Below are 26,269 nucleotides of genomic sequence, written 5' to 3' on the forward strand. Positions count from 1 at the left end.
GTCACCGATGTGGTGCAAAAATCATTAAAGTTGAAATGGGAATACGCTGGACATGTAGCTAGGAGCGATCTAAACAAATGGCACAGATCAATTTTACCCTGGAGACCATACCAACACAAAAGACCCAGAGGCAGACCTCCTATGAGATGGACAGATGATCTGAAAAGGACTGCCGGGAAAAATTGGCTACAAGTAGCGTACAATAAAAAACAATGGAAAAGAAGACTTGAAGAGGCTTATGTTCAGATATGGACGTGAATGGCTAGACGAAGAAGAAGAAGAAAAAGACATCTTCAGACAACTTCAATCTTAAATATACTATACGTAAATTAAAAATACAAAGACCTTTTGTTCGACCTTGTAGATTCAGCAGAAATTATGTGTCACAGATTTAGTTTAAACTCTTCCTCGTTGGTAGTAAACAGTACAATGGCATTTGGGTACAGTAAAATGTAGTTGTACAACTGTAAAAATACAGTTGGTAGTAAACAGACAACAGACTGAGACAAACAAGAAACTGTATAAGACAACTAAACTCAGTGTTGTGGGATAAGAACATTACGATAAAGACAAAAAAGAGAATATATAATACCCTGACAAGAAGTATCCTGACATATGGGTCCGAAAACTGGACAATAAACAAGAGAAATAGAGGTAGAATAAGAGCAGTAGAAATGGAGTTCCTGAGGAGAAGCTGTAGACTTACAAAAAGAGACAGAATTGAAAACGCAGAGATTAAGCGGAGAATGGGAGTGCAATCAGACATAATCGACTATATAGAGGAGAAGAGACTATCCTGGTACGGCCACGTCAGAAGAGCGGACAGAGGACGCTGGATAAACAAAATCACAGAATGGAGCCCGATTGGAAGAAGAAAGAGAGGAAGACCCCGAAGGTCATTCAGAGATGAAATCGACGAGGCTATGGAGAAAAGAACCCTGCGAGATGGAGACTGGAATGACAGGGAAAATTGGAGAAAACGGTTGAGTGAAGGAAGACAGTGAAAACTGTGGAAATCCTTAGTAGTAGTAGTAAACAGTACCTCCTTCTATTTAATCCAAGGCTTATTCTAAAATAACTTCGAAGTAGATATTAAAAAGAGGGGCGATAAATGACACCCCTGTCTATATCCTTATGTCCTATCTTCTTTATTGCTCTTTTACTTAGGATGTTTGTATAATAGTGACAATAAGAATGGTGACTTTTAAAGATATTGGTCACGACTTCCCTCCTATTTTCTATCAGTTTTTCTATACCCGTTCACCTTTTAATTATCACCTGCAAACTGAAAAATAATTATCTGGTTTCAATATTGTTCCTAAAGAAATCAAAGTTGTTTCACCAAATTTCTTTTCTAATATTTGCTAGTTCTTCAAATCCTAGTTTTTTTATTTTACTCTTAATGATTAATTGAGGAATGTACTGGATCAGGTAAAGGGACATTCTGTTCAATTTGAATTACCATGATCTAAAGCAATAATTTTGTTCAATGTTTGTCATTAACGTTTTTTTTTTTTCAACTGAAGTTAAAACGGGACACTACATACGACAAAAACTTACCCAAGTAAAGCTCTTAGACTAAGAATGCTGATTTACTTCTTCAATACTAACCAGGATGGTTTGATTTCAATTTTTATACGTTTTGGTCTAGTTTTTAGTTGTAATAAAGAATTTTTTTATAACTGGTTCTAAATTATTTTATCTACGTGGTGAAATTACTAAATACAGTATAAATATCTAACTTTTGCTTCCAACTATATTTATAATCTAAATTTAGAAACAAGTTTGTTAGTAAAGGCATTTAGTATTTAAGTCACCGTACTATAGCATGATTCCATACTAAAACAATACTATATTACAGATAACCGAGACGTATGCGTTTCTGCCGCGAGAAGCCGTCACCCGCTTCCTACTCGGATGCACGGAGTGCCAGAAACACCCTCGATCACCTTCGCCCACGTCACTATTACCTACACCCAGTCCCAGCCCCACGTTGCCGCCGGCAGTGGCAACGTTGCAGCAAATGGGACCCGCTGCGGGGAATACCCCCACGGTCCCCCAAGTAGCTACGCCGGTGATAAATAATTCGGTTCAGCAAGGTGAAGACAGTTATTACGGAGTTAAAAATGGAGGTTAGTATATAATTATTGTATTTTTAAAAGTTTTGTATATTATACCTGCTGATTATGGCAGGTGGGAAAAAGGGGGTTTGTGAAGCTCAGTAGGTAGGTAATTGTTTAACTCGGTAACAAATAAAAAATTCATTATAATTTTTAGCTGAATCCAAGTCAGTGCTAGGAAACCAGCCAAAGTAAAGAGCATAAGTAGATATTTCTTTGATTGATGGTTGAAAAAAGTGTATAATTTGTGCTAAATATTTTAAATTATTATGAAATGTGGCGTCTGATGAGAAATGAGATCGCTGGTTGTACTACATGTATATGCAGACTATTTAATGTAAACTAATTTATTTAATTTGATAAAAATTTTAATATAACTCTTTAATATGACATAATTTTCTTCTATTTACTCAAGTGTTTTTGGGAGAGAAAAATTTTACTTTAAAGATTAACAAGATAAATATTATAGCCGACATTACATAGCAGGCAGAGAAAAAGAGTTAGAAGCAAATAACAAATTCAAACTGAAAAAGATTAAATTTGGACTTGATACACATTTATTAACACATCCTGTAATAAGCTCTCCAGCAGACAATTGAAATCAAGCAGTCATCACGACACTGTATAACACCTGTACGGTGTTTGTATACTGCTATCTGGTCAGAAATGACCGATTATCAGTTATTTTCTGACCTAACTTAATAAACAGCAAATCCTTAAATCTAAGGGCTTACCCTATGGCTTACTCTTACTTTGGGGCAGCCGTAGCTCAGCGGCTATGTTACTGGCTTAACAAGCTGGAGGGCCCGGGTTCAAATCCCGGCACCGACAAAATTTTCAATTTCTAATTTAACTGAGCTGCAACCGTGCTTTGGAAGGCACGTAAAGCCGTCAGTCCCGGCTACGAAAGTAGTCGTTAAGTCATGTTAGGGGCGCTTGCGCGACCTGAAAACCCTAAAACTAGACCTTAGCCAGAAGGTTACACGAACTTTACTTTTACTCTTCTTATTTTATCTATCAACTAATGCACTACAACTAACATGCAAGAACATCGCAGCACTACACTCTGCTTTTTACACTTAACTGCTACACATTTACACTAACTCAAATGGTTTTGTCCTTAAGTCTTCTCTTTAGTTCAGTGTTGTCAAAAAGCTGAATCGCCTCGACATGCACACGAATATGCAGCCTCTGCTCATGACTGGCTGCTATTCTCTTGATTACTTCGATCACAGTTTCTATACCCAGCTCCTGGTAGAGGTTGCTGTTACGAATATACCAAGAAGCATCAACAATATTTCTCAGTACTTTGTTTGAAAATCTCTGGATAATATGTAGATTAGTAGCTTTGGTACAGCCTCAGAGTTGGTACCCATATACCCATACTGGCCTCAGTACTTGCTTGTAAATGGATAATTGATTATGAATGGATAATGTTGAATTTTTTCAATCAGCCAATACAAGCGCAGCCTTGCGTTTAGGGTGATGGCAAAGTATTTTGCGGATGTTGTATAAGGAACTTGGGTATCATTTATTCTAATTGGGAAATTTTCTATTATTATATTTGTAAAGTTAATGTGTGCAGATTTAGTCTCATTTAATTTTATTCGCCATTTTCTGGTCCAGGTATGTATTGTATTTGCTGATAGTTGCAACTTATCAGTCGCTTCTTCACTAGTGTCTCCTATCGCTAGTATGGCTGTGCCATTCGCGAAGATCTTCCTTAAATCGGTGTACACTTCTTGTTTTACTCTGAAATATCTAATATTGTGTATTATCTAATATCTGAAGCTATTTTCTTGTGGCATTTTAAATTAATTACTATTTAAATGGGAATAAGCCATAATTAAAGGTTAAAATACGTTTATTGACGTTTCAATTTCCACTTCGGAAATCGTTCTCAAAATACAAACATTAGTAAATTTTAAATAAACGTCAATAAACGTATTTTAACCTTTAATTGTAGCTTATTCCCATTTAAATAGTAATTAACTAAAATATCTATTCGCAATGTATGATTCTAAGATTTCTGAATAGTGCTTAGGCATGAACGTTCTTAGTTTATTTATAAAACGAAATTGATGATTTGGTAAGATTTTTTCTTTCTATTATTGGTTTTAATCTTTTCAATAGAAGTTTTTCAAATGGTTTTGACATCACCGGAAGGAGTAATATTGGTCGATAGGATATCACTTCATTAGGAGATTTACCTGGTCTGGAGATCATAATGACTTCGGCTACTTTCCAGAGTCTGAGAACATATCTCAATCTAAAAGCAGCATTTATTAGGTGTGTCAGGTTAACTCTGGCTTTTCTTGGTAGATTTTTTAATAGTTCTTCTGTTATGAGATCATATCCTGGAGCTTTCTTAGGATTTATATTCTTTTATCTTTGTTGATACTTCTCTAAACGATGTTAACATTATCCTTTCTTCGATTTGGAATGGTTTTTTCCATCTCAGTTCTTCACAATCATTGTGGTTGAGTTTGAACGTGCTTTCTTAATGATCTGTAAATCGTTGTGCGTTCTATTCGTTACTTCTAGCCCATATTCATTCATTCAGTCAGGGTTCGGACTTGCCCCAGAGATTTATCACATGGGGCAAGTGCGTTTTTTTGTGTAGGAGCAAATGCGCCCTTACGTTAACGCCTAAAAATTGAATAAAATTTTTTAATTCTTAGGTAAAAATGGTACGAAGTTACGTCCAAAAGACGAAAAGAGGTTCGCAATATTCAGCAGAAGCCCTTAACGGTTTAACGGATACAAGAAATTTTCCAATGCTTTCAAGAAGAACCTGGACAACTACTGGTTTCATAACTGAACATTCAATTCAACATTCATTTCATTTATACATATTAATGGATTTTGTAACCTCAGCTTAAGTTTCTTCTTCTTCTTCTTCTTCAAGTGCCCTGTCCGTTGCGAACGTTGGCTATTAACATGGCAATTCTGATCTTGTTTGCGGCGCTTCTGAATAGTTCGACCGATGTGAGCCCGAACCACTTCCTCAGATTTTGGAGCCACGAGTGTCTTCTCCTGCCTGGCCCTCGCTTACTGTCTATTTTTCCAGCTTAAGTTTATTATATAATAAAATAAAAATATTACATTCGCAAAAAAAATTAATATACTTTATTTTTTATTCTTTTTCAGCTATACCTCCTCGTACTACCACACCTCCAATGGAGCACACCAGTGTAGCCTCAATAGAAAATACTCTAACTCCTACAAAGAACGCAACCGCCATACTTAATCCTGCTTTAGATCCTCCAAAAAGATCAAGCAACCCTTTGGACGTCTGTAACCTCACATCCAAAGATCCGCCTCGTAGCCCAGCGAAGCGATCCCACGCCGACTCAACACCAAAGCTTTGGTCACCAGTCGACAATCTCGATTATGAAGAACCGAAGAAGAAGAAGCTGATGCTTAGCAGCAATGACATAGATTACTCGCTTCCTATCACCACTACTTACTTGAAATACATGAGGAGCTTGGGATGTAGAGATGAGGACGCCTTCAAGTTCGATAACAAACACGTGAGTCTTGTTATTGACAGGTTTTTGCATGATGCTATCAATTATTATTTTCATTAGCTGTTGCTTGTGTTAATATTATTACGTTACGTACTATTTATGTAGAATTATTGCACCAAATATATTATTACACATTTAAACCAAAGATTAACAATAGATATTAATCAATTATTTATATTATGGGATGAGATTATTGCGTTATCAATAAAATTGTTTTTGACAATTCAAATATACTGTTTTACATAAGCTATTCATTATATTGGAACAATTATAAAGAACATAAAAGTAAAAATGGATTTTTCAAAACTCCAGCGATGTAGTTACCATCAACTTTATATACCGATGCCTCAACAATTCAACTTCACACGTAGCAACATCATTTCACATGAAAGAAAGATATCAAACTAATTATGCATGAATCTATATAGCCTAATTCACTATAATCCTAAACTAAATAAACTGCGTAGAAAAAATATGGGAAATCCTTTCATTATCACATATCCCGTAAGGTCCCCGGGTTATTTAAATAACATACATATTAGCTATTCATCTCAGCGTAATCCTCGCTCATCAAATCAGCAATAAACCAACTAAAAAATGAATATTAACTTTGAATACATTATTTTATCACACATCACTTAGCGATTAAAAGATGTAAAAAGCAGGAACGTGTCACATCTACATGTAAACACTGTATTAAATAAGTTAGTGCTAAAATAGTGGCAGCACGAATGGAATAGGTTGACATCCAAATTACTAGAACTAAAACATTCGGCATTGCTATGGATATCAATCCTAAAATATCGATCCCATCAAATAATCTTATCTCATTTGAGAATCAGCCTCTCTACCATCACCCAAAAACATGTGTTGAAAGGGAATCCAAACCGCAGTGCTATGTATGTGATGTTGTGTTCACCCGCCACTTTTCCGTGCCGTCTATATAGTTTAGAAACACATTACAAACCGATACCGCAATATCAAGTTATGAAACAGATTCTTACCAAGTTAATCAAATTTATAGGTTGGAGTATAAATAAAAAACTATATTATAAAATGGCTACGTCATATTTCTAGTCGATTATTTTTTTTAGCGTGACATCGGTCAATAATTCCATTGGGGTATTCTTCTTCTTTAAGTGCCGTCTCCCGATCGGAGGTTGGATATCATCATCACTATCTTTACTCTGCTGCTGCTCTGAAGAGTTTTATAGAACTGCATTTAAACCAGTCCCTTAAATTCTTCAACCATGACACTCTCCTTCTTCCTATACTCCTTCCTCCTCTTATCTTTCCCTGTATTATCAGCCTTAGCAGTTCATATCGCTGTCCCCTCATTACGTGTCCCAGATATTGTAACTTTCTTATTTTTATTGTGTTTATTATTTCGCATTCTTTGCCAATTTCTCGCAATACTTCCGTGTTAGTTTTCTTCTGTGTCCATGCTATTCTAAGCATCCTCCTGTAACACCACATTTCAAAGGACTGTAATTTATTTATGTATTCTTGCTTTAATGTCCAGCTTTCAAGCCCATATTGCAGTATCGAAAACACGTAGCATCTCAGTGCTCTTACTCTCAGTTCTAATCTATGGTCTTTGTTGCAGGACAATTGGGGTATAGAATATCCAAAAAACTTATTTAGAAAAAATGTAGACAATGTATAGGATGTCCCATTCAAATAACTGTATGTTTGCTATATCACGTAGTTGTTAATCATCCTGTAGGATTCCACATATTTTCCAAATATGGAGAATATCATTGCCTATATTTTTTCTAAATGTTTTCTGGATATCTTGTAGCACAATGGAATTATCGACTAATGTAGCACTAAAAACTCACCCTGTATATATATATATATATATATATATATATATATATATATATATATATATATATATATATATATATATATATATATAACATTCAAAGGGCTGAGCGAAACAAGTTTCTTCTTCTTCCAAAAGTGCCTTTCCTATATGGATGTTGGCTATCACATTGGACCACATTACTCTATCCTCTGCCACTCTGAATAAATCTCTCAACATCATTTTCATCCATATTCATAGGTTCTGCAGTTACGGTGTTCTTCTATGCCTGCAGACCTTCTTTTTTCAATGTCGAATAAGCTGCAGCAGGTAGTATTTCCTATTTTTCATGATGTGCTCAAAGTGTTATAATTTTTTACGTTTGATAGCACTCTAAACATGTATCGGTAGTACCACATTTCAAATGTATTTATGCGTTTTATTACTCGTCTCTGAGAGTCCCCGCTTCTGCTTTTGTAAAGCATAGTAAAGAGTACATAGCAACTCATAAATTCTTATTCGGGTATGTATAGTGAGGGAGAAATTAAATAACAGTTAATGCATCTTATTGAACACCCCTCTTGATTTCCCAGTATTTACTTAAGGAGAATTTAAAGTATGTTATTGTCAGATGTTGGAAGAGCTAAATTATTTGTGGTCGACGTCGTTCGTACTTCGATAGTTATTGTTTGTATGTTTTTTTACAGTGTATCTTCATACTTTATTTACAGCATGCCGTCAGGTTGTTCACCACCTCTCCATTTATTACAATTCCGTTTTATATATTGTATAGTGCTTCCTTAAATAGGTGTTCTGAGTGCACTTAAATAGGAGGGGCGATGATACATAACCCTGATGTACTCCTCTCTTTTGTTGAGCTCCTCTGACGTTTCATTCTTGACTTATACAATGGCCATTTATTATAGGTATAGCTTTCATATGATCTTTGCGTCTCTGTCGCCTATCTCCGACTCTTGTAAGATTGAGATGAGTTTGCTTTGCTTGACTATATCGAAAGCTTTTTCAAGGTCAAAGGCTTTTTCATCATGCGCTCGATGAAAAAGGACTTGTATGATTATTCTATGATAAGAGCATTTATTTGTGTTCGTCTTTTTGGGAATCCAGCCATTTAGTCATTTGGTTTTTGTCCACTTGTAGATTTTATTGAAGAGGTCGGTCAACAGTTTTATTTCATTCATGTCAATTAGTTTAAAAACTTTCTCCTGTATCGGAACTGGTCTAGAAGCTTTGTTGTCCTTTAGTCTTTCGATAGTTCACTCCATTTCTGAAGTGTATGCGATGGTGAGTCACTCCTCACCGCTTGCTGTTGCCTTATTATTGGTGATGTAGTCTCCAAATAGTTTCTTCACGAATTGCTTTCATCTTATCAGTTTTGTGTTAATATGCATTATGTTAAATTACTTAAGCCTATCAATTAAGTTTGCTGGTTTATATTTTGATACGTTTTTAGTTCTTACTGCTTTCTGTTATTGCACTAAAGTCACTCAACACTATTTTTTAAAGTTGCATTCCAACGTTTAAGAGGGTTTCATTGAGATGCTCGAAAAACTCATCTTTTTTAGCTGAATCATTAACATCGTATGTTCTTTCTTATTCTGTCTTCTTCGATGATAAAGAGGGGCGTTTACGTTTCGATATTTAGTCCGACTTGTGGTCCAAACTCCGAAGTTGGATCCGATATCGGACTGTAAGTGCGCTTGTTGGATTGTTGGAAATCTAGATGTAGAGTCGAAACATCTAGATGGACGATTCGAAGGTCCAACTTCCAACTGGCCACGAAGTGGGGGAGTGAATGGAGTAGTCGGAAGTCAGATCAAAACTTTCCTCAGTCGACCCTTGACCTTGGGTACCGACTACTACTAAAATAGAACAGGTATTAAATATTTTATTTAATAAAGTAATTGATGAAGGAAAGATTCCTCAAGAATGGTACAACTCAGAAGTCATTTTACTATTCAAGAAAGGAGACAAAGCAAACATCGAGAATTACCGTCCAATATTCTTGCTCTCACATCTGTATAAATTACTAACTAAAATCATAACCAACCGCCTAACACATAAGCTCGATTTCTATCAACCTATCGAGCAAGCTGGATTCAGAAAACATTTTAGTACCATAGACCACTTGCACACCGTAAGAACAGTGATAGAAAAATGCACCGAGTATAATGTTCCAATTCATATGGCGTTCGTCGATTTCCATAAAGCATTCGATTCCATCGAATTATGGGCAGTGCTTGAATCTCTAGAAAATGCACGTATAGATTCAAGATACACTAACATAATTAAAAACATATATGAAAATGCCACCATGCAGATAAAGCTGGACGAAAGCACAAAAACTAATCCCATAAGACTACAACGGGGAGTAAGACAAGGAGACACCATCTCTCCCAAACTATTTACCCTTGCTCTAGAAGACATTTTTAAGAAACTAGAATGGAACAATAAGGGTATCAACGTCAACGGATCATACTTAAACCACTTGCGATTCGCAGATGACATAGTTTTAATAGCCGATAATATCCAAGAACTAAATGATATGTTACAACAATTAAATGCAGTTTCAGGAGCGGTAGGCTTAAAAATGAACTACAGCAAAACAAAAATACTGAGCCGAGACCAGACAAATATAACAATACAAAATCATACCATAGAAAATGTTGAACATTATGTATATCTAGGTCATGTTATCAAACTAGGAAAACCAAATCAAGATGCTGAAATTAAAAGAAGAACACAACTGGCATGGGGCGCTTTCGGCAAATTAGCATATATCTTGAAAAACACCTCCATTCCTGTAAACTTAAAGAAAAAGGTGTATAACACATGCATACTACCAGTTTGTACTTACGGCTTGGAGACAGTAGCCCTTACCAAAAAATCTCCTAAAAAATTAGAAACAACGCAAAGAGCAATGGAACGAATCATGCTTGGAATATCACTAAGAGACAAGATTAGAAACACCGAGATAAGACGTAGAACGAAGACTAGAGATATTGTGGAAGAAATTGCAAAAATGTAATGGCGCTGGGCAGGTCACGTAGCCCGATATAATGACAACAGGTGGACACGGAGAATTCTAGAATGGAGACCAAGGACGACAACAAGAAGCACGGGAAGACCTCAAAAAAGATGGGTAGATGACATAAGAACAGTGGCAGGCAAACAGTGGATTAGATTGGCGCAAGATAGAGAAAGATGGAAGAAATTGGGAGAGACCTACATTCAGGAGTGGATGGAAAATGGTTGACAAAGAAGAAGAAAGACCTACTGCAGGAGTTCCATAATGAATATTGAAGAAATTTCTAAATTCATTGATATTTACACAGATATTCTCTGTTTGAGAGATACTAGTAGTGCTCTATATGCGAACCGAAATGCACGGAAAACAGCCAACAACGTCTGCCGAATGTGATGTTAAAGTACAAAAACCAATATAGCTTTTGTACATACAACAGTTGATTCTCTGAGAACGAGATCTTCAGAGAACATAAAAAAGTTCAAGTAAGTGGAACTGGTACTGGGGCAAACAAAGTGTACTTGCCGAATTGGGTGCATTCTCCTAACCGCGAAGTTACTACAAGACGTTGTTTAGCACTAAAACATTCATGCATGATGGTATCTTATTTGAAAATGAGTCGACCAACTTTGTCCAGCAATAGCGAGAAGAGTGGAGTTGTCCTTTCTGAGTTTTGTGTCACAAGAATTCACATGATCAACGTATAATTTCTTCATCCAATCTTTTTTTTTATGATGGCGATAACAAGCACAATGCTGCCACTTTTCTTTTCTTAATTATATTTTGCGTATACTTTACTCGATACATTTGTTGGCTGAGCGATTTTCATCATCGTGAAAACAGACTTCAACTGAAGTTGGAGTGCTAGTTTGATAGCAAGTTGGAGCGTGAGTGGAACCGACAATCCAGCTATTAGTTTTACTAAGTAGGACTTCAAACCTGAACGTGAATGCCCCGCTTAAGATTGAAGATCATTATGTTATTAAAATGTACCTAATCTGTAAGATGTTCAATTTAGTTATTTTCTTTTCTTCTTCGTTTTTATGAGCACCGCTGTATTTAGTCCGTCTTTGTCTCAATAAAGTCTTTAGATACATTGTTCACTGTTTAATCTTTAATTCCTGCGTTTATATTTGTCTGATTTATGAAGTGTTCTAAGGTTTTTAGTATTTCTGCCTTTTCCGAGAATGGATTTACTGGTCCAATGCCTCAACCCCCTTCCAGGATGACTGGGTGATTTTTCGTCACGGATTTCTGCTCATTGAGGTAAAATGGGTAAAATAAAACGCAGTAAAAAAGTTACGGAATATTAAGTAAATCACGGCTAAAAAAATTGAGATTAGGAAGATAATAAAAAAAAGAAGTCTCTAGTTCCAAAGAAAGATGACGTAATGGGTATCCCATAATAATTATAATATAAGACTTAAGAATGTTACGCTACTATACAATTTAAAGTCTTCTGGGGCCATCAATTTATATAATTTACTGTTTTAGTTAAATTCGAATAAGTTAGTTTGTTAGTTTACAACAGATCAAAATATTTTTGGTGTCAAGGTAGCTTTCTGTTACTTCTGGTTAAAGTTATGTTATGGCTTATATAATAATGTAATTATTTAAAGTTGAAACCAATAATTGGGATATATTGGAGGTATACACACGTTTTTTTCGTAAATCGTTATCTTAAAATTCGTGTTAGATAATTTTAAAAAGTTACTGAAAAAACGTTAAACGTATTAGTTTAGTTTATTAGCAGTAGGTATTTATTACATTATAATGTATTGTTACAATAAAGGAGTATATTTAAAGCAAAAAAAGGATCATATTTACTTGTGTTGTTTAGTTAGTTTATTTGTGTTCAACGAAAGGTTAAGTATTGCATGTTTATTTATACTTTATTTTTAGATTCATTAATGTATTTGTGTACCAAGACTACTTTTTTGAAAATTTAGTTTCGGTAGCTTTGGTTTTAGTAAAAATTTATCTTACTTTTGTAACTTTAACATATTGAAGCAAAATCTACATGTGGTTTTGGGAGAGTCACATATACCCTTAGACATGGGAAGTCTTTTACTTCCTTACTAACTTTACTAACTTTTACACACTTAAACTTATAAATGAAAGCTACGCTGGCCAGCTCGTCTCAAGAGTAGGTTGGCCCCACGTTGGGCCCCATTTTGTGAAGTAAAATCTACACGTAGTTTTATTTTGTATATTAAATTACTATTCTTTTAAACGTATGGGATCTTTTAAAACCCATATAAATGTAAACATATAAATGAGACCTATTTTAGCTTGCTCGTCTCAAGAAAAAGGTGGCCTGGTCAGAATAAAAATATTTATGCACAAAGAAACCAAATAAGTAAGATTATTACCATCATCATCAACTTGTATGCGTACACTGCTGGACATAAGTCTCTCTCAGCTCTTTCCATCTGTCTCTGTCTTGTGCGGCTTGCATCCAGTTACTGCTAACACGGTTAAGGTCGTCAGTCCATCTGATTTGTTCTCCACTCGACAATACTTGGTCTCCACTCGACAATACGTTTTATCCATCGGTTTTGTTTATATATAAATTCCTGAAAGAACGTTACCTACTCTTTTTGTGCAAAAGTTTGCAAGATATTGTGATCGTAAATGGATGAACTATTAACTTTAAAAGTTTGTCTCTGTCAAAATTTTTGAAAGAAGATGAATAACTCAAAAAATATGAAGTTTTAACCTATAGTACTTTATACAAACTTTGACTAGAATTTTATTCAGAATCTAAAAATGAAATAATATACATGATATCGCATTTAATATAACAAAGTTGATTTTCACTTCCGGTATAACCCAAATGTCATGTCGTGTCATGTCTGTCAAAATACTTTCTGTAAGTTCGTTATAACTGTTCATAAATATCATGTTAGTAGTTTTCAATATAAAGATAGTTTAAGCTCGTCAACAGCTCGTCATCGTAACACCCTGTATAATTTGATTGTAATTGTGTGGTTGAAGAATTAATTGTTTAAAAAGTGATAAGTGTTATCTGTTTTATTCTTTAACAAATTTTGCTACCCAATTCGAAAGATTTATGATAATTCCTCTAGAATTTTTAGTTCTTAATGCTTTTCCCTTTTTTAGAAGATAAATCAGTTCAAATTACAACTTTTATAACTCGAAAAATATGTTATGTTAACGTTTGTTGATTACACAATTTGACTTTGATGACTTTGATCTTTTGAAATGACTTTTGACTTTAAAAATGATTTGATGCTATTGAGTATTTTACTAGACTATCTTTAACTGATAAAACGTCATAGCAACGTCACGTTTCCTACTGACAAAACTCCTTTCTGCTCGTGATTTCTCAGCGACAAAATTATGACAGATCCGTCACGAATGTGTCTGGTACAGTCTGTCCCAAACCCTTCTTTCAGTTCGTCACTAATTTTGACGTCATATAGGATTTTAAGAATGTCGAGAATTATTGCATGACATTTTAGTTAAATCTGACAGTTGCAGGATCGTAATCAGCTAAATGTGAAAATGTTATTTTTTTTAAATATGTAGTAAAAACTTTAACAATTCAAAATCTTTTTAATTTACATATTAGAGGTCCCGTTCTGTATACAAATTTTTATTGTGCATTATATTGAAACGGCAGTTTGTCATAATTCCTATTCTATACATTCCAAGGAAAGTGCTAAATTAGCTAAGATTTATTTATGGATTTATTATTATGTATTACAAACACTATGGAATTGAAATGTTTGTTTATTTAAAATAACGCTTTCTCCTAGAATCTTTTAAGAGTTGCAGAGACTGCAAGATAAAAATTTTACTAGCAATTGCAAGGCATCAAGGCAAACATTCCTGTGATAAAACAGCATCGATTGAAATCAGTCATTCGGATAAGTAATTTGCCGATAAGTTTCTGTGGCAATCAATAGTTTAATTTTGTAAAGATTTATCATTAAATGGTGGAAATAGTTTAAATAGTGAAACAGTTGATTTTTGAGTTATTCTACCAGATTTGATGTGCAAATGAAAGAGTGTTATGAAGTGTAGTTAAAAAAACAATGTAACTAGTTTAAATAGTGAAGCAGTTGATTTTTGAGTTAATCTACCAGTTCCGGTATACAGATGAAATAGTGTTAATGGAGTTTAGTTAAAAAACAAGATACCGAATGTAAGTTTACCTTTTTTTTATGAATAACAAAAATGAATATTGTTACAAACATGCATTCGGCGTGGCCCGTGTAACGGTTGCATCAAATAGGCGAATTAGAGGTGGGATACTCCAGAATGTTCTAGTACATAATTACTTTTATATATGAATATACCTTCTATGAGTTAAGTTTAGTCGTTAAGATATAATCGTACTGTAAACTTATAAATAAATATATTTATGTAAATTCGAACCGCTCGTTTGATTTAAAAACGTTACAATATTATATTTCAAACGATCCACAATCCGATTCAGAATCTGATTTAATAGAATCAGTGATTACAGAGGATATGTGGCTGGCATCAATTTTTTTTGGCTGTCTCCCAGTATTTATTTATGATATCTTCTGCATGTCTTACATATTCCTTTCATTTTTCTGGTGTAACCTTAAATTTAAACACAATTATTATCCAATTATTATTTACGAATTTTAGTACACTTGAATTACCTGTTCTAATGCTTGTTTTTAAATATATAATACAGTACTTTCTTGTACAGTACCTGTAGAACTTAGTTTTGCATCACAATATCTTTTAAAATCCGACCAAACATTCTCAATTGGGTTAAACTGGCACTGATATGGAGGCAATCTGAATACTCTATGACCATGTTGAAGTGCCAGTACATATAATCTATAGAATAAAACAAATATAATCTCATTTACTAAATATCTCTTAATACATACTTGAAAACTTTATCTGGTAAAGGTCTAATGGTTTTTTACCATCTCCAATAATTTAAGTTTCATCATGGTTGTTGAAACACGTATAATGTCTTTCTTTTAACCATTCTACTAAAGAGTGTTTAGAGTCCAACTTGAATTTGGTATTTTTTCCTCTAAACTGGGGTGGTAGGGTGCATTGTCCATAATTATTAACGACGGTTCTTGTAAATTTGGCAAAATTTGATATTCAAACCATTTTTCAAAATTTTCTGCATTCATCAAATCATGATTATCTCCAGGTATTTAGGTATAACCCGCATGAAGTACAATATATCGTACACCTTCTCCGGTCCTCTTTCTAACAGCATTAATGCTGCCATCTTGCCAACTCTTGCGATATCCTCCCTTGCTATATATCCAGGTTTCATCCACGAAAACTGTGGATGAAAAGAAGCTAGTGATATTTCAGTAGGTTTTGGCAAACTATATTTTGATACAAACCTTCATTAAACATTCTGTATACACGAGTTCTAATAACTTGTTCATATTAATTGGTTAATGAAGGTCCTAGATTATCACATGCTGAAGTACTCATTGCCACAGAATAGCTAGCATCTGTGTAGCACCTTCATTTGTTAATCGTCTTTCTATTGATAACGAAACTCCTAACGCCTCGGCAACATGCTAAAATGTATAGTATTGAAAATACTATTAATATGTTTTAGAATAATTTAAAACTTACTTTACGAAAGGCAGAAACTGGTAATAAAGTTGTCCCAGCCTCTTTTTCTAATTAAAAATAATTTAATAATTTTAATATTAGTCTTTGTTCTTTCTCGGTATATCTGGGCATATTTAAAATATTTTTATGACAATGAATACAAAATTAAATTTTCACTGTAAAATGTCTGAAAATACTAACTTGGAATGACAATGTGGAGTTGACATTGTAAAAGTACTGTCACGTTCGAGACCATCTGCGTCAAATTATATGTATGCGCATCATTGATTGGATATCTATTTAGCGTATTCTAAACTCCAACCAATTATACATCCGTAAGTAGAATTCGCTTTAATGTGCAAATACGCGTGAACGATACATTACTTTCTAAGTTCTATGTATAATAATCACAGACTCACGTTTTTTTCTGTCACTTCTAGCTTAATGCGTTAGAGCACTGCGTTGTTATTAGTGGTCTGTGCGTTAGAGAGAATTCGATCAACTATGACGCACTAAAAGAGGGTTTTGGGATGGACTATAATTCTATTGTTGTCAGTTTAACTAACGTCATTGAGGCGTAATCAATTTTGGACAGATATAATGAATCCAGAAAAAAATCAAGATTTGGATGCTATTCAGAAGAAGAATTAAAAAAATTGATTTCGGAAAATGTCCCATTGAACACTCAGAGTTCCAGAAGCTTTATTTGAACCCAATTTTAGGAGTGTCTACTGGTGAGAAATTTTACGATTGAAAGATGTACCACCATAACGGAACTAGCAAAAATTCTCGAGGATTGTGACTTTAACATGAAAAAAGGCAATAGCGAAGACTATAAAGAGTCGTCTGTAAAGTCAATATGGAATACTACAACAAAAATGGTACAAGAAAAATATTTTACGGAGTACGGCATATCTACACCCATTCACAGATATATCTTTCAAATGTGCAAGATTGGCCAGATATATCAAGCGGAGGCAGCTTTAATGTGCTCAAGAAAAATGAAAACTCAGTTTAAAAGAACCGAAGAACTATAAAAAAATCATCCAAAGCTACAACCAGGAAACCCCCGATGGAGCACAAAAAAAGTTTTTTCACCTTTGCTTATTTTAACTTGCTTGGAGAGGCAATTAGGCCGTAAACTGCAAGAAAAAAAAAGAAGGAATTAATGTTCGGGAGAATTGTTGATTGAATTGTTGATATGGTGCATTAATTGTCTCGTGAAATAGTCTTGTCGAATATCATTCAAGAGAAAATTATCTACCGGTAAAATTTTCTTCTGGTTTTATTCAAGTTTGTTGCCTTTTGGTAATTTTCGCTCACGAAATTTTGACAAAATAACTTGACTGACGTCTAGTGATTTAACTGTCAAAATTTAATTCGTGAAAATTTCCAGGCAACAAACTTTCATACCAGTCAAAAATATTGCCGGTAGAATTTTCCCCTCTTATGATATTATATAGGAAAAGATAATAAAAATAAAAATGGTCCTTTGCATCAACTGACACAACGGATGCGAAGGGTCAACAAATTGATACTCTAATGTCATTTTAATAACTTACGTGGTTCAAGAAATTCACTATTGGTTATATTTGAAGGGCCACGGGAAAGAACGATCAGACTCCATTTTTGGTCGGAATTTAGATATTGGCGCCATATTTTAGCTTATCCTGGAAAGAACCCAAGCATGGTTTCATTTGTACAATAACGATCACCGTACAGAAGATATTAAAGGGGAAAGATATAAGCCAACGGAAAAGAACGATCAGGTTCCTCGCGCTGACGGCTAATAACGATCACATTCCGACGACCTTGTAACTAAACGTAGATTGTCGTTTGCATCTTAGCGTCAGTTTTATTCTGTTATTGCTAAGAGAGCTGCTGCCATTTTATAGTTTTTATCAGTTTGTTTTTGCGAAAATTCATAATGTCAAGTGATCTTAGTGATAGTAATATATCTAATGAAAATAATCAGCCAGGAGATGTCAAAAAGCGGAGAAAAACCGGCAAAATGAGTGATGTAATGAAAAAATTACGTGTCACCACTTACGAGGTCGGGGAAGACTGTAAGTGTATTCGTTACAACTGTTTTCAAGTCATCCCTTTGAATGAAAGACAACGATTAATTTCTCATTTTAATGAGTTAGGGGACTACAATGTTCAAAACAAATATTTAACAGGTCTTGTCACGGTTATACCTGTTGGTAGACGGAGAAGCCAAAACCCTGAAGCTGAAGCAAATTTTAATCAATCTTCCTATAGCTATAGAGTTCGGGTAAATGTGAGTGGCTCGTTACAGGATACTGTTGTTTGCTATAAAGCGTTTTTATCTTTACACGGCATCACTAATCGCCGTGTTCAAATCATAAAGAAAAATTTACTTAAATTTGGCGATGCTAAAGAATATGGACGAGGCGGTCATAAAAACAGACACAATAAGTTGACCGATGAAACAAGAACAATGGTAATGAGCTTTATACAGTCCCTGAAAGATAGGAAATCTCATTATTCTTTGCATGATACTAGTAAAATATATTTACGTTCAGAACTTAATACAGCCAAACTTCATCGGATGTTTAATGAATCACACAATAATAATAAAATAGGCTACACTACATTTGGTGAGATATTTGTGGGTGATTTCAACATATCATTCGGCTACCCACGTAAAGATACATGTAGCTCTTGCGACACTTTCAAAGCTAACATTACCATTACGACGGATAAAATTGCTAACTGCACTGATGCAGAAAACAAAACATCATTGACAACAACACTGCAGACACTAATGCGTGAAAAGACAATCCATTTACGGAAAAGCGAAAAGTTTTACACCATGAAAAAAATATATAGAAAAAAATCACAAAAAAACGAAACAATGGAAGCCATAACAATGGATTACCAAAAAAACCTCCCCACTCCCAACATATCAACATCTGATGTTTACTATCGCCAACAACTCAACTTCATATCATTTAATATTCATGTACTGTCAGATGCAACTTCAGTGTTTTATACGTACGACGAAAGTGTAGCCCGAAAGGGTGCCGATGATGTTTGTTCGATGTTGGAACATTTTATTTTGCATATTTTGGACTCAAACATACGCCATCTGATAATTTTTTGTGATTTGTGCGGCGGACAAAACAAAAATTTTACCGTAATTCGCTTCCTCCACTATGTAGTGCACAAGCTTAATGGATTTGACCTAGTGAAAGTAATATTTCCTATTCGTGGACATTCTTACCTAGAATGTGATAAGGACATGAGTTTGGTGAATTCCAAATCGTATACGGAAATACCGGACGACTGGAGAGATGTATTAAAGAATAGTCACATTAAACCATCACCACTCAAGGTAATAAACTGTGCAGATGAAGTTAACTTTCAGACATGGACCGAGTATTTGTCCCATCTTTATGTGCCAAAATGTCCTACGGCGACTAGGCCTATCAGGATTTTAAAAATAGAAAAAAACCACCCACTGTTTGTGTTACACAAAGACCACTATTTTGGCCTATATCTTACAGCCGTGTTAGTTCCCTCAAAAAATCAGGCACGTAAGAGAAAATTGAAACCTGTTCCACTAAAGAAGCTATATAATGAACCTCTGTCTATTAAGACTGCTAAGTTGCACGATTTATTGCACCTAACCCAATTCCTGACAAACTCTGAAGCACAATCCTTTTACCAAGGATTTACCTAGTTTCCGATGCCGGTACGAATGAAGGTAGTGATGTGGAATTTGCCGACGATCCACCAATCGACATTTAACGCGCAAAATAGATCAAAGTCCAGTTCCTTAATTAAAAATTTGAAGATTTCAAGTACATATATAATTAGCAAACTATTTTTTTTTTCATTTTTGTATTAAAAAGTCATATAGTAATAAACTGATAACTAAACATTTTGTATCTAATTTTTCTGAACCAAAATAAACGACTTGAAACTTTAAAATTCGATTTGTACAAAATGAACAAAATGTGAGTCTGATCGTTCTTTCCCGTGGTCCTTCATTTACTAACCTTAATGAAAATTAACCACAATATTAGTTAAAAGTTTTAGGTTTAGGTTTTAAAACACGTAAATAAAAAAAAATGAAATAAAAGACTTGTTAAAATGTCTACCAAGGTAGGTACAAAATAACATCAGCATCTAAAAGTATTCCTTTACAATTTGATACACAACATAAAGGCCATATTCAGACCATATCTAATATTAAACGGAATGGAAAGAAACTTTCTAAACATATCCGCATGAAATATAAATCCAAAAATCCAACTCTCCAGGCACAAGCTACCCACATCACAAGTCTGTCACATATTTAATAAATTACTAATCCTCGCTCCGCCAGCTCTGCGAGTCATTTCTCTACTTCACCCAAAGACAGACGCTTGTCGCCAGGAAACTTTTTATTCGGACGAAAACTACAAGATTCTCATCCACGTTCGTTCCTTACCCCTACCAGTAGCGCCACATGTTGTACATGTAATGTGGTCTAATATACAGATAGTGCGAATTTTTCAAAATAATCTTTTTAACTAATTTGTGGAATCATTTGGGGATATTTAGATAATTTATGGATGGCACCAATGCAATGTGTGAAGTTGTCGACAGACAGAAATATTTTCCAGGTTTACGCTGACTCTTTATTACTTATTGTCTAATTAATTTAAATACAACTGACGAACATTTCGGAACCATGTTTATTCTTATATTTACTTTTGGTTGAGCCCATATTAGTTCAATTGGGTTTCGAATAAAAAAATAAGGAGGTAGTCTAAGCACGGTATACCTATTATTGCAGGCACCGTTATCAACAACATATTCCCTTTAATATTGTTTACTAGGAGCAACTTCTAACGATTGCTTTTTACAGAATCTTTAAAATACACATCTTCCGTTTGTAAAAAATCTGTGCTCCAAAATATATGCTTCGTTTCAAATAGTATTGGGAATTTTCTAAGGAATAAACTATTTTTACGCAGTTTTGTGAGATATATAGCCCTGACAAACTATGGTTCTACCATTAAAGAAATATATTTCCCAAAGACAGATAATGGCATTAAAGAAATAGGTTTTTTAAAGTCAGATAATGGCAAATTTACAAAAGCAGATAAGCGAAGCAATATAGGGCCGATTAGACCAAGTTCTATTAATTGGGAAATATCCACAGCAATCACAAGACCAATAAGAATTAAATGGGGTATGAATAAATTTCAGCCATATAAGTCTCCAGAGACAGATGGCATATATTCAATACTTTTGCCACTTTTGCAGAAAAACAAAGCTTCAACTTCACAAAAAAAAAACAATATTACAAGGCCTAAAACCACCATTGATTGCTGGGAGGAACAGGGATTCCATTTGCCAAAGAAACAAAGTACCTAAGGGTATATGTATTGTGGTCATAGGCTTACATGGAATATTCACATACTCAAACCACACAAGCTACTATGTCCTTAGGCAGATGTAGAAGGATGTGTGATAAACATTGGGACTTAACCCCAAAATGATTCTTTGATTATACACAAGAGTGATTAGACCAATGATAACCCATGAGTCATGGTGAACAAAGTCGCAGCAAATGAGGGCAATAAGACTGGTAAGTAACACACAAAGGCTAGCATGTCTGTATATTACGAGGGTCATAAAAATAACTCCTACAGCGGTGTTGAAAGTCCTGCTGAATCTTCCACCACTTCATATAATTATGCAGTCAAAGCCAGATCTGTGATGCACAGATTAATACATAGGAAGCAACGCATAAGCCAGGCGCTTAATGCTGACAATAGAAAGCTAATCGAGGAGCTAAAGGCAGATATCGTAATGGGGCAACCAATCGATGCAACAGCTACGAGATATAGCTTTGACAAGAAATTCAAAATTAATATACCAGGCAGCGAAGACTGGAAGGAATGTGTACCCATACAAGTAAAGGCTACCTGATACACTGATTACTCAAAAAGATCTGAGGGTGTAGAAGCCGATATAGTAAGGACACAGCAAGGGATACATTTCCCAAATTTCCAGGCGGAAATAACAGCAATCCATCGCTGCGTGGAAGAAAAGAATGTACTGTTCAATTGCCATTTTCACAGATAGCCAAGCAGCGTTTTAAACACTCAATTCTCTAGAGGTCAATTCTAAGCTAGTATGGGATTGTGTGAATCTCCTAAATAAACTAGAAGACCGTAGCAAGGTTACGGTAGCCTATGTACCAGGATACGAGGGTCATAAGGGTAATGAAAAAGTAGATCAAATGGCCAAACAAAGCGTATTAATGTCATTCATTGGACCAGCACCCTTCTCCGATGTTGCAAAGACAGTAACAATGGCTACGAGATAGTGAGTAGCTCACAAATCTCTGGCATGCTGAAGGATTTTCCCAGGGCAAAAAAAAGGCGAAACAGTTTATTATAGAACATTCGCCATCATTTACAGTATAAGTAAAATTCATAAATTCTTAAATTAATTAAACCCAAAAATGCCGGACATTCTCCTGTCGGTTTCTGGATATATGTTCAGGTGGATCCGTTGCTTCTCCTACTATGGAAGAACTCCAACTTAACTTTATCTCTTGGGAAGGAAAAAAACAGAAACCAATCCTTGGAGAAAATAAAAACCCAGCAGCAACTTAAATAAACATTTTCTCCCAGAGGACTTCTGGTGGATGTGATATGGGGGGTCGGCTAAAGAAAATATAGCAAATACCTTTGGACCAAACATTTTGTTGAAAGTTACACAACAGCAAAAAAGAAAACAAATACAACTAAGACAAAAAAAAATCAATTGGTTAACTGGAAAAAACTCTAAGCTGTCAATAAATAATAAAATTTTAATTTACCATAGAGTTATCAAACCAATATGGACATATGGCATATAGCTGTGGGACTGTAGTAGTAAATTCAATATTAGTATAATGGAAAGGTTTCAATCAAACATCCTAAGAGCAATTATTGGTACACCCTGGTACGTAATCAACCAGCGTCTATGAGAATCTCAATATCTCCATACTAAAAGAAGTAATCCAACAAAAGAAATTACAATACCATTAATTTCCACAATACCTCTACACCAAGTTATCAACAAAACACCAGTAACATGGAAATGTGATTATCTCACTGGAGAAGACCACATCACACAGGATCCAAATTCGTCACATTAACTTATAGAATACATTTTTTATTCTGATTGGTTATTGGTTATAATAAAAAAACATTACCATAAGAATATGGAAAGTAAAAGTTTTGAATAATGATTCGAAAAACTCTTCTCTAAAAATTGACTAAAAATAGTGTATTTCTTAGAAAAATTCCAAATACTATTTGAAACGAAGCACAATTTTTTTTGCACAGAGTTTTTACAAACGGAAGATTTGTGTTTTGAAGATTCTGTAAAAATCAATCGTTAGAAGTTTCTCCTAGTAAACGACAACATCAACAAGACAACTGAAGTATCGCTCACATTCTTTGCACTGTTGTTCGTGATTACAAATTTTTCCGTCTGCATTTTTTAGTTCGTGAGTACTTTTCAGTTTTCTAATTCCGGAGGTATATGAGGAGGTTGAAACTGCCGTGTTTTTTGGGTCTATTTCTTTACATGAGTTTTTGAACCGAAATTCTAGCCGAAAGTTAGGTTAAGTGGATAATATTATCATATCAAATCAAACCAATCAAATGTGGAAACCCCTGGGTTTTTATTAAAAAATGTACATTATAAAAAATGTCATCTTCATCATCATCATCATAAGTGGCTCGACAATTCGTTGTGGATCTTGGCCTGCTCACAAAGATGTCGCCACTCCTGTCGATTCCTGGCAACTTCCCTCCATCTTCTGACCCATAGAATCTGTAAGCTTCTTCCACATTATTAATTCATCTCCTTCGTGGTTGTCCTCTACTTCTTATGCCCTCTGGTTTTGAAAATGTTAATATCTTCGTATATTCGCGATCTGACATCCCAGCAATGTGTCCAGCCCATCTAACTCTCTGCACTTTAACGAATTTCACAATATCTGGATCGGTGTATAACTGATATAGTTCAAAGTTGTATCTTCGACGCCATAGCCCATTTTCATTTACGGTCCCAAAAATTTCTAAGAATTTATCTATCAAAAATATCCAGAAGTCTTTCATCATTTTTAAATAAGGTCCACGTTTCAGCTCCATATATCAAAACCGGTCTTATTAAGGTCTTGTATACAGGGTGAGTCATGAGGAACTTTACATACTTCTACCATATGTAGAGTCCCTCAGGGAGCGTATCATGTGGCCACTTAAAAATGTCAACTCCTCTTCCTTCTTAATTAACAGGGTGATTTGTGTAATTGACCATTTATTTCATTTTACTGTAGTGTTTATACGGCTCATTTGATTTTTTTAATTTTTGCATGATACAGTACACTACTATCAAGCATTCGACTGGTATTAGCTAAACTGAAAAATTACAGGACTGGCTTTGGAAAAATTAATTTAGGGATTCACATTAAATATTACACCCTGTATATATTTTTTTTAAAATGCAATAAGTGATTTTCAAACTACATAAATAGCCAATGAAAACGACATATGCGACAATGTTGTCGCACTTTTATTAAATTTTTAGTGAACAATCAAATCTTACCAAAAATAGAATAACCATAATGAAGTATCAAATTATAAGGTAATTAATTTAAACAAATGTTATAAATTTCAAAGATTTTAATTGAAATGATAAACTGAGTCACTGCACAACAAAAAACAGTAACTACTAACAATAACGAAGAACAATTTAAAAAAAAAAACTAAAAATATGTACATAGTTATGATAAACTCATAAATTAGAACTGGAAAAGATACAATAATGGTAACAAAATAAAAATAATTCAAAATAGATTTTCGAAATGAAACCCTGCAGCCTGTACACATTTTTGTTGCCGAATTGTTAATTGACGTATTGAATTACGGATACTCTGGGGATCGTTTCTAATAGTATTACAACAATGTATAATTCTATCAATTAATTGTTGTCGGTTATTAATATTCACTGCGTAAACTAGTTGCTTCAATCGTCCCTAAATATGGTAATCAACGGAATTGAAATCAGGGGATCTTGAAGGCCACGAAATAGGACCTGCACGTCCTATCCACCTGTTGCCATAAACATTATTGAGATGTTGTCTCACTGCCAGTAAAAAGTGTGGGGGTGCCCCATCATGCTGAAAATACATCCCTCGGATAGCAACGTTCGCGTTGGCAAGCAAATTCGGCAAAATATTTTGTAGAAAGTTCAAATAGACCTGCCCTGTTAAAGGACCATCAAAAAAGTGAGGACCTACTAATTGGTTATTTATGACACCACTCCACACGTTAACCGAAAACCTTAACTGAGAACGACGTTCTCGACTAGCATGGGGATTTTCTTCTGCCCACACATGTGAATTTCGTGAATTATTTATCCCGTCTCTGGTAAATTGGGCTTCATCTGTAAATAGTGTCCTGTATAGCGTTGGTCAATTATTGTTAATCCATCTACAAAATTCCAACCTATCGATCTCATCTCCAGCATGTAGTCGCTGAACCATTTGAATGTGATATGGGTATAGATTATTTTTTTGTAAGACTCTACTTACTTTTGATTGAGTAACATTAAGTTCTCGACTTACTTATCGAGTGCTTATTGTAGGGTTCATAGTAACGGCGTCCATAATGTCATCTTCCTGCGCTTCATCTACATGTCGCTCTGTTGTTCCACTAGGAAAAGTGCCATTTTCTCGCAAATAATTAAAAACTGACCCAAATGTTGGATGACTGGGAGTTCGACGATTAGGAAATCTCCTGCGATATTCTCTACTAGCAGCCCTACCATTCTCATTACAGAATCCATAAACAAATATTATGTCTGCATATTCTGTGGTCGAAAACTGATGTGGCATTTTAAACGAAAGTAACAAAAGCTCTACCAAAACTAACACAATGTACTTAACGTAGATATGACAGAAGAAATATATATTCTTGTACACATAAATAACAATTGATAATGACAATAATGACAATGGGTATAAAATATCAAGAAACGTCAAACGGTCAACGCCAAGCTTCATTTTAAACTTTTTTAGATTTATTTCTATTTAGTACAGTTCATGCAATGTATTATTATTTGACATAAAATTTTAATCATTTACAATCAACAA

The 26,269-nt window shown here is 34.6% G+C and overlaps 1 protein-coding gene across 2 annotated transcripts in view; it reads left to right on the plus strand.

Annotated features, from left to right (window-relative positions):
• Positions 1-26,269, plus strand: part of LOC140441117 (nucleolar protein 4) — a 553,801-nt gene that overhangs the window by 248,043 nt on the left and 279,489 nt on the right. For both annotated transcript variants that reach the window (XM_072531571.1, XM_072531572.1), the window contains exons 4-5: positions 1,862-2,132; positions 5,271-5,653. In XM_072531571.1, the coding sequence (XP_072387672.1) occupies positions 1,862-2,132; positions 5,271-5,653 (654 nt within the window). The remainder of the gene's footprint in view (positions 1-1,861; positions 2,133-5,270; positions 5,654-26,269) is intronic.

The sequence above is a fragment of the Diabrotica undecimpunctata genome, chromosome 5 (assembly GCF_040954645.1).
Source record: "Diabrotica undecimpunctata isolate CICGRU chromosome 5, icDiaUnde3, whole genome shotgun sequence".
NCBI lineage: Eukaryota > Metazoa > Arthropoda > Insecta > Coleoptera > Chrysomelidae > Diabrotica > Diabrotica undecimpunctata.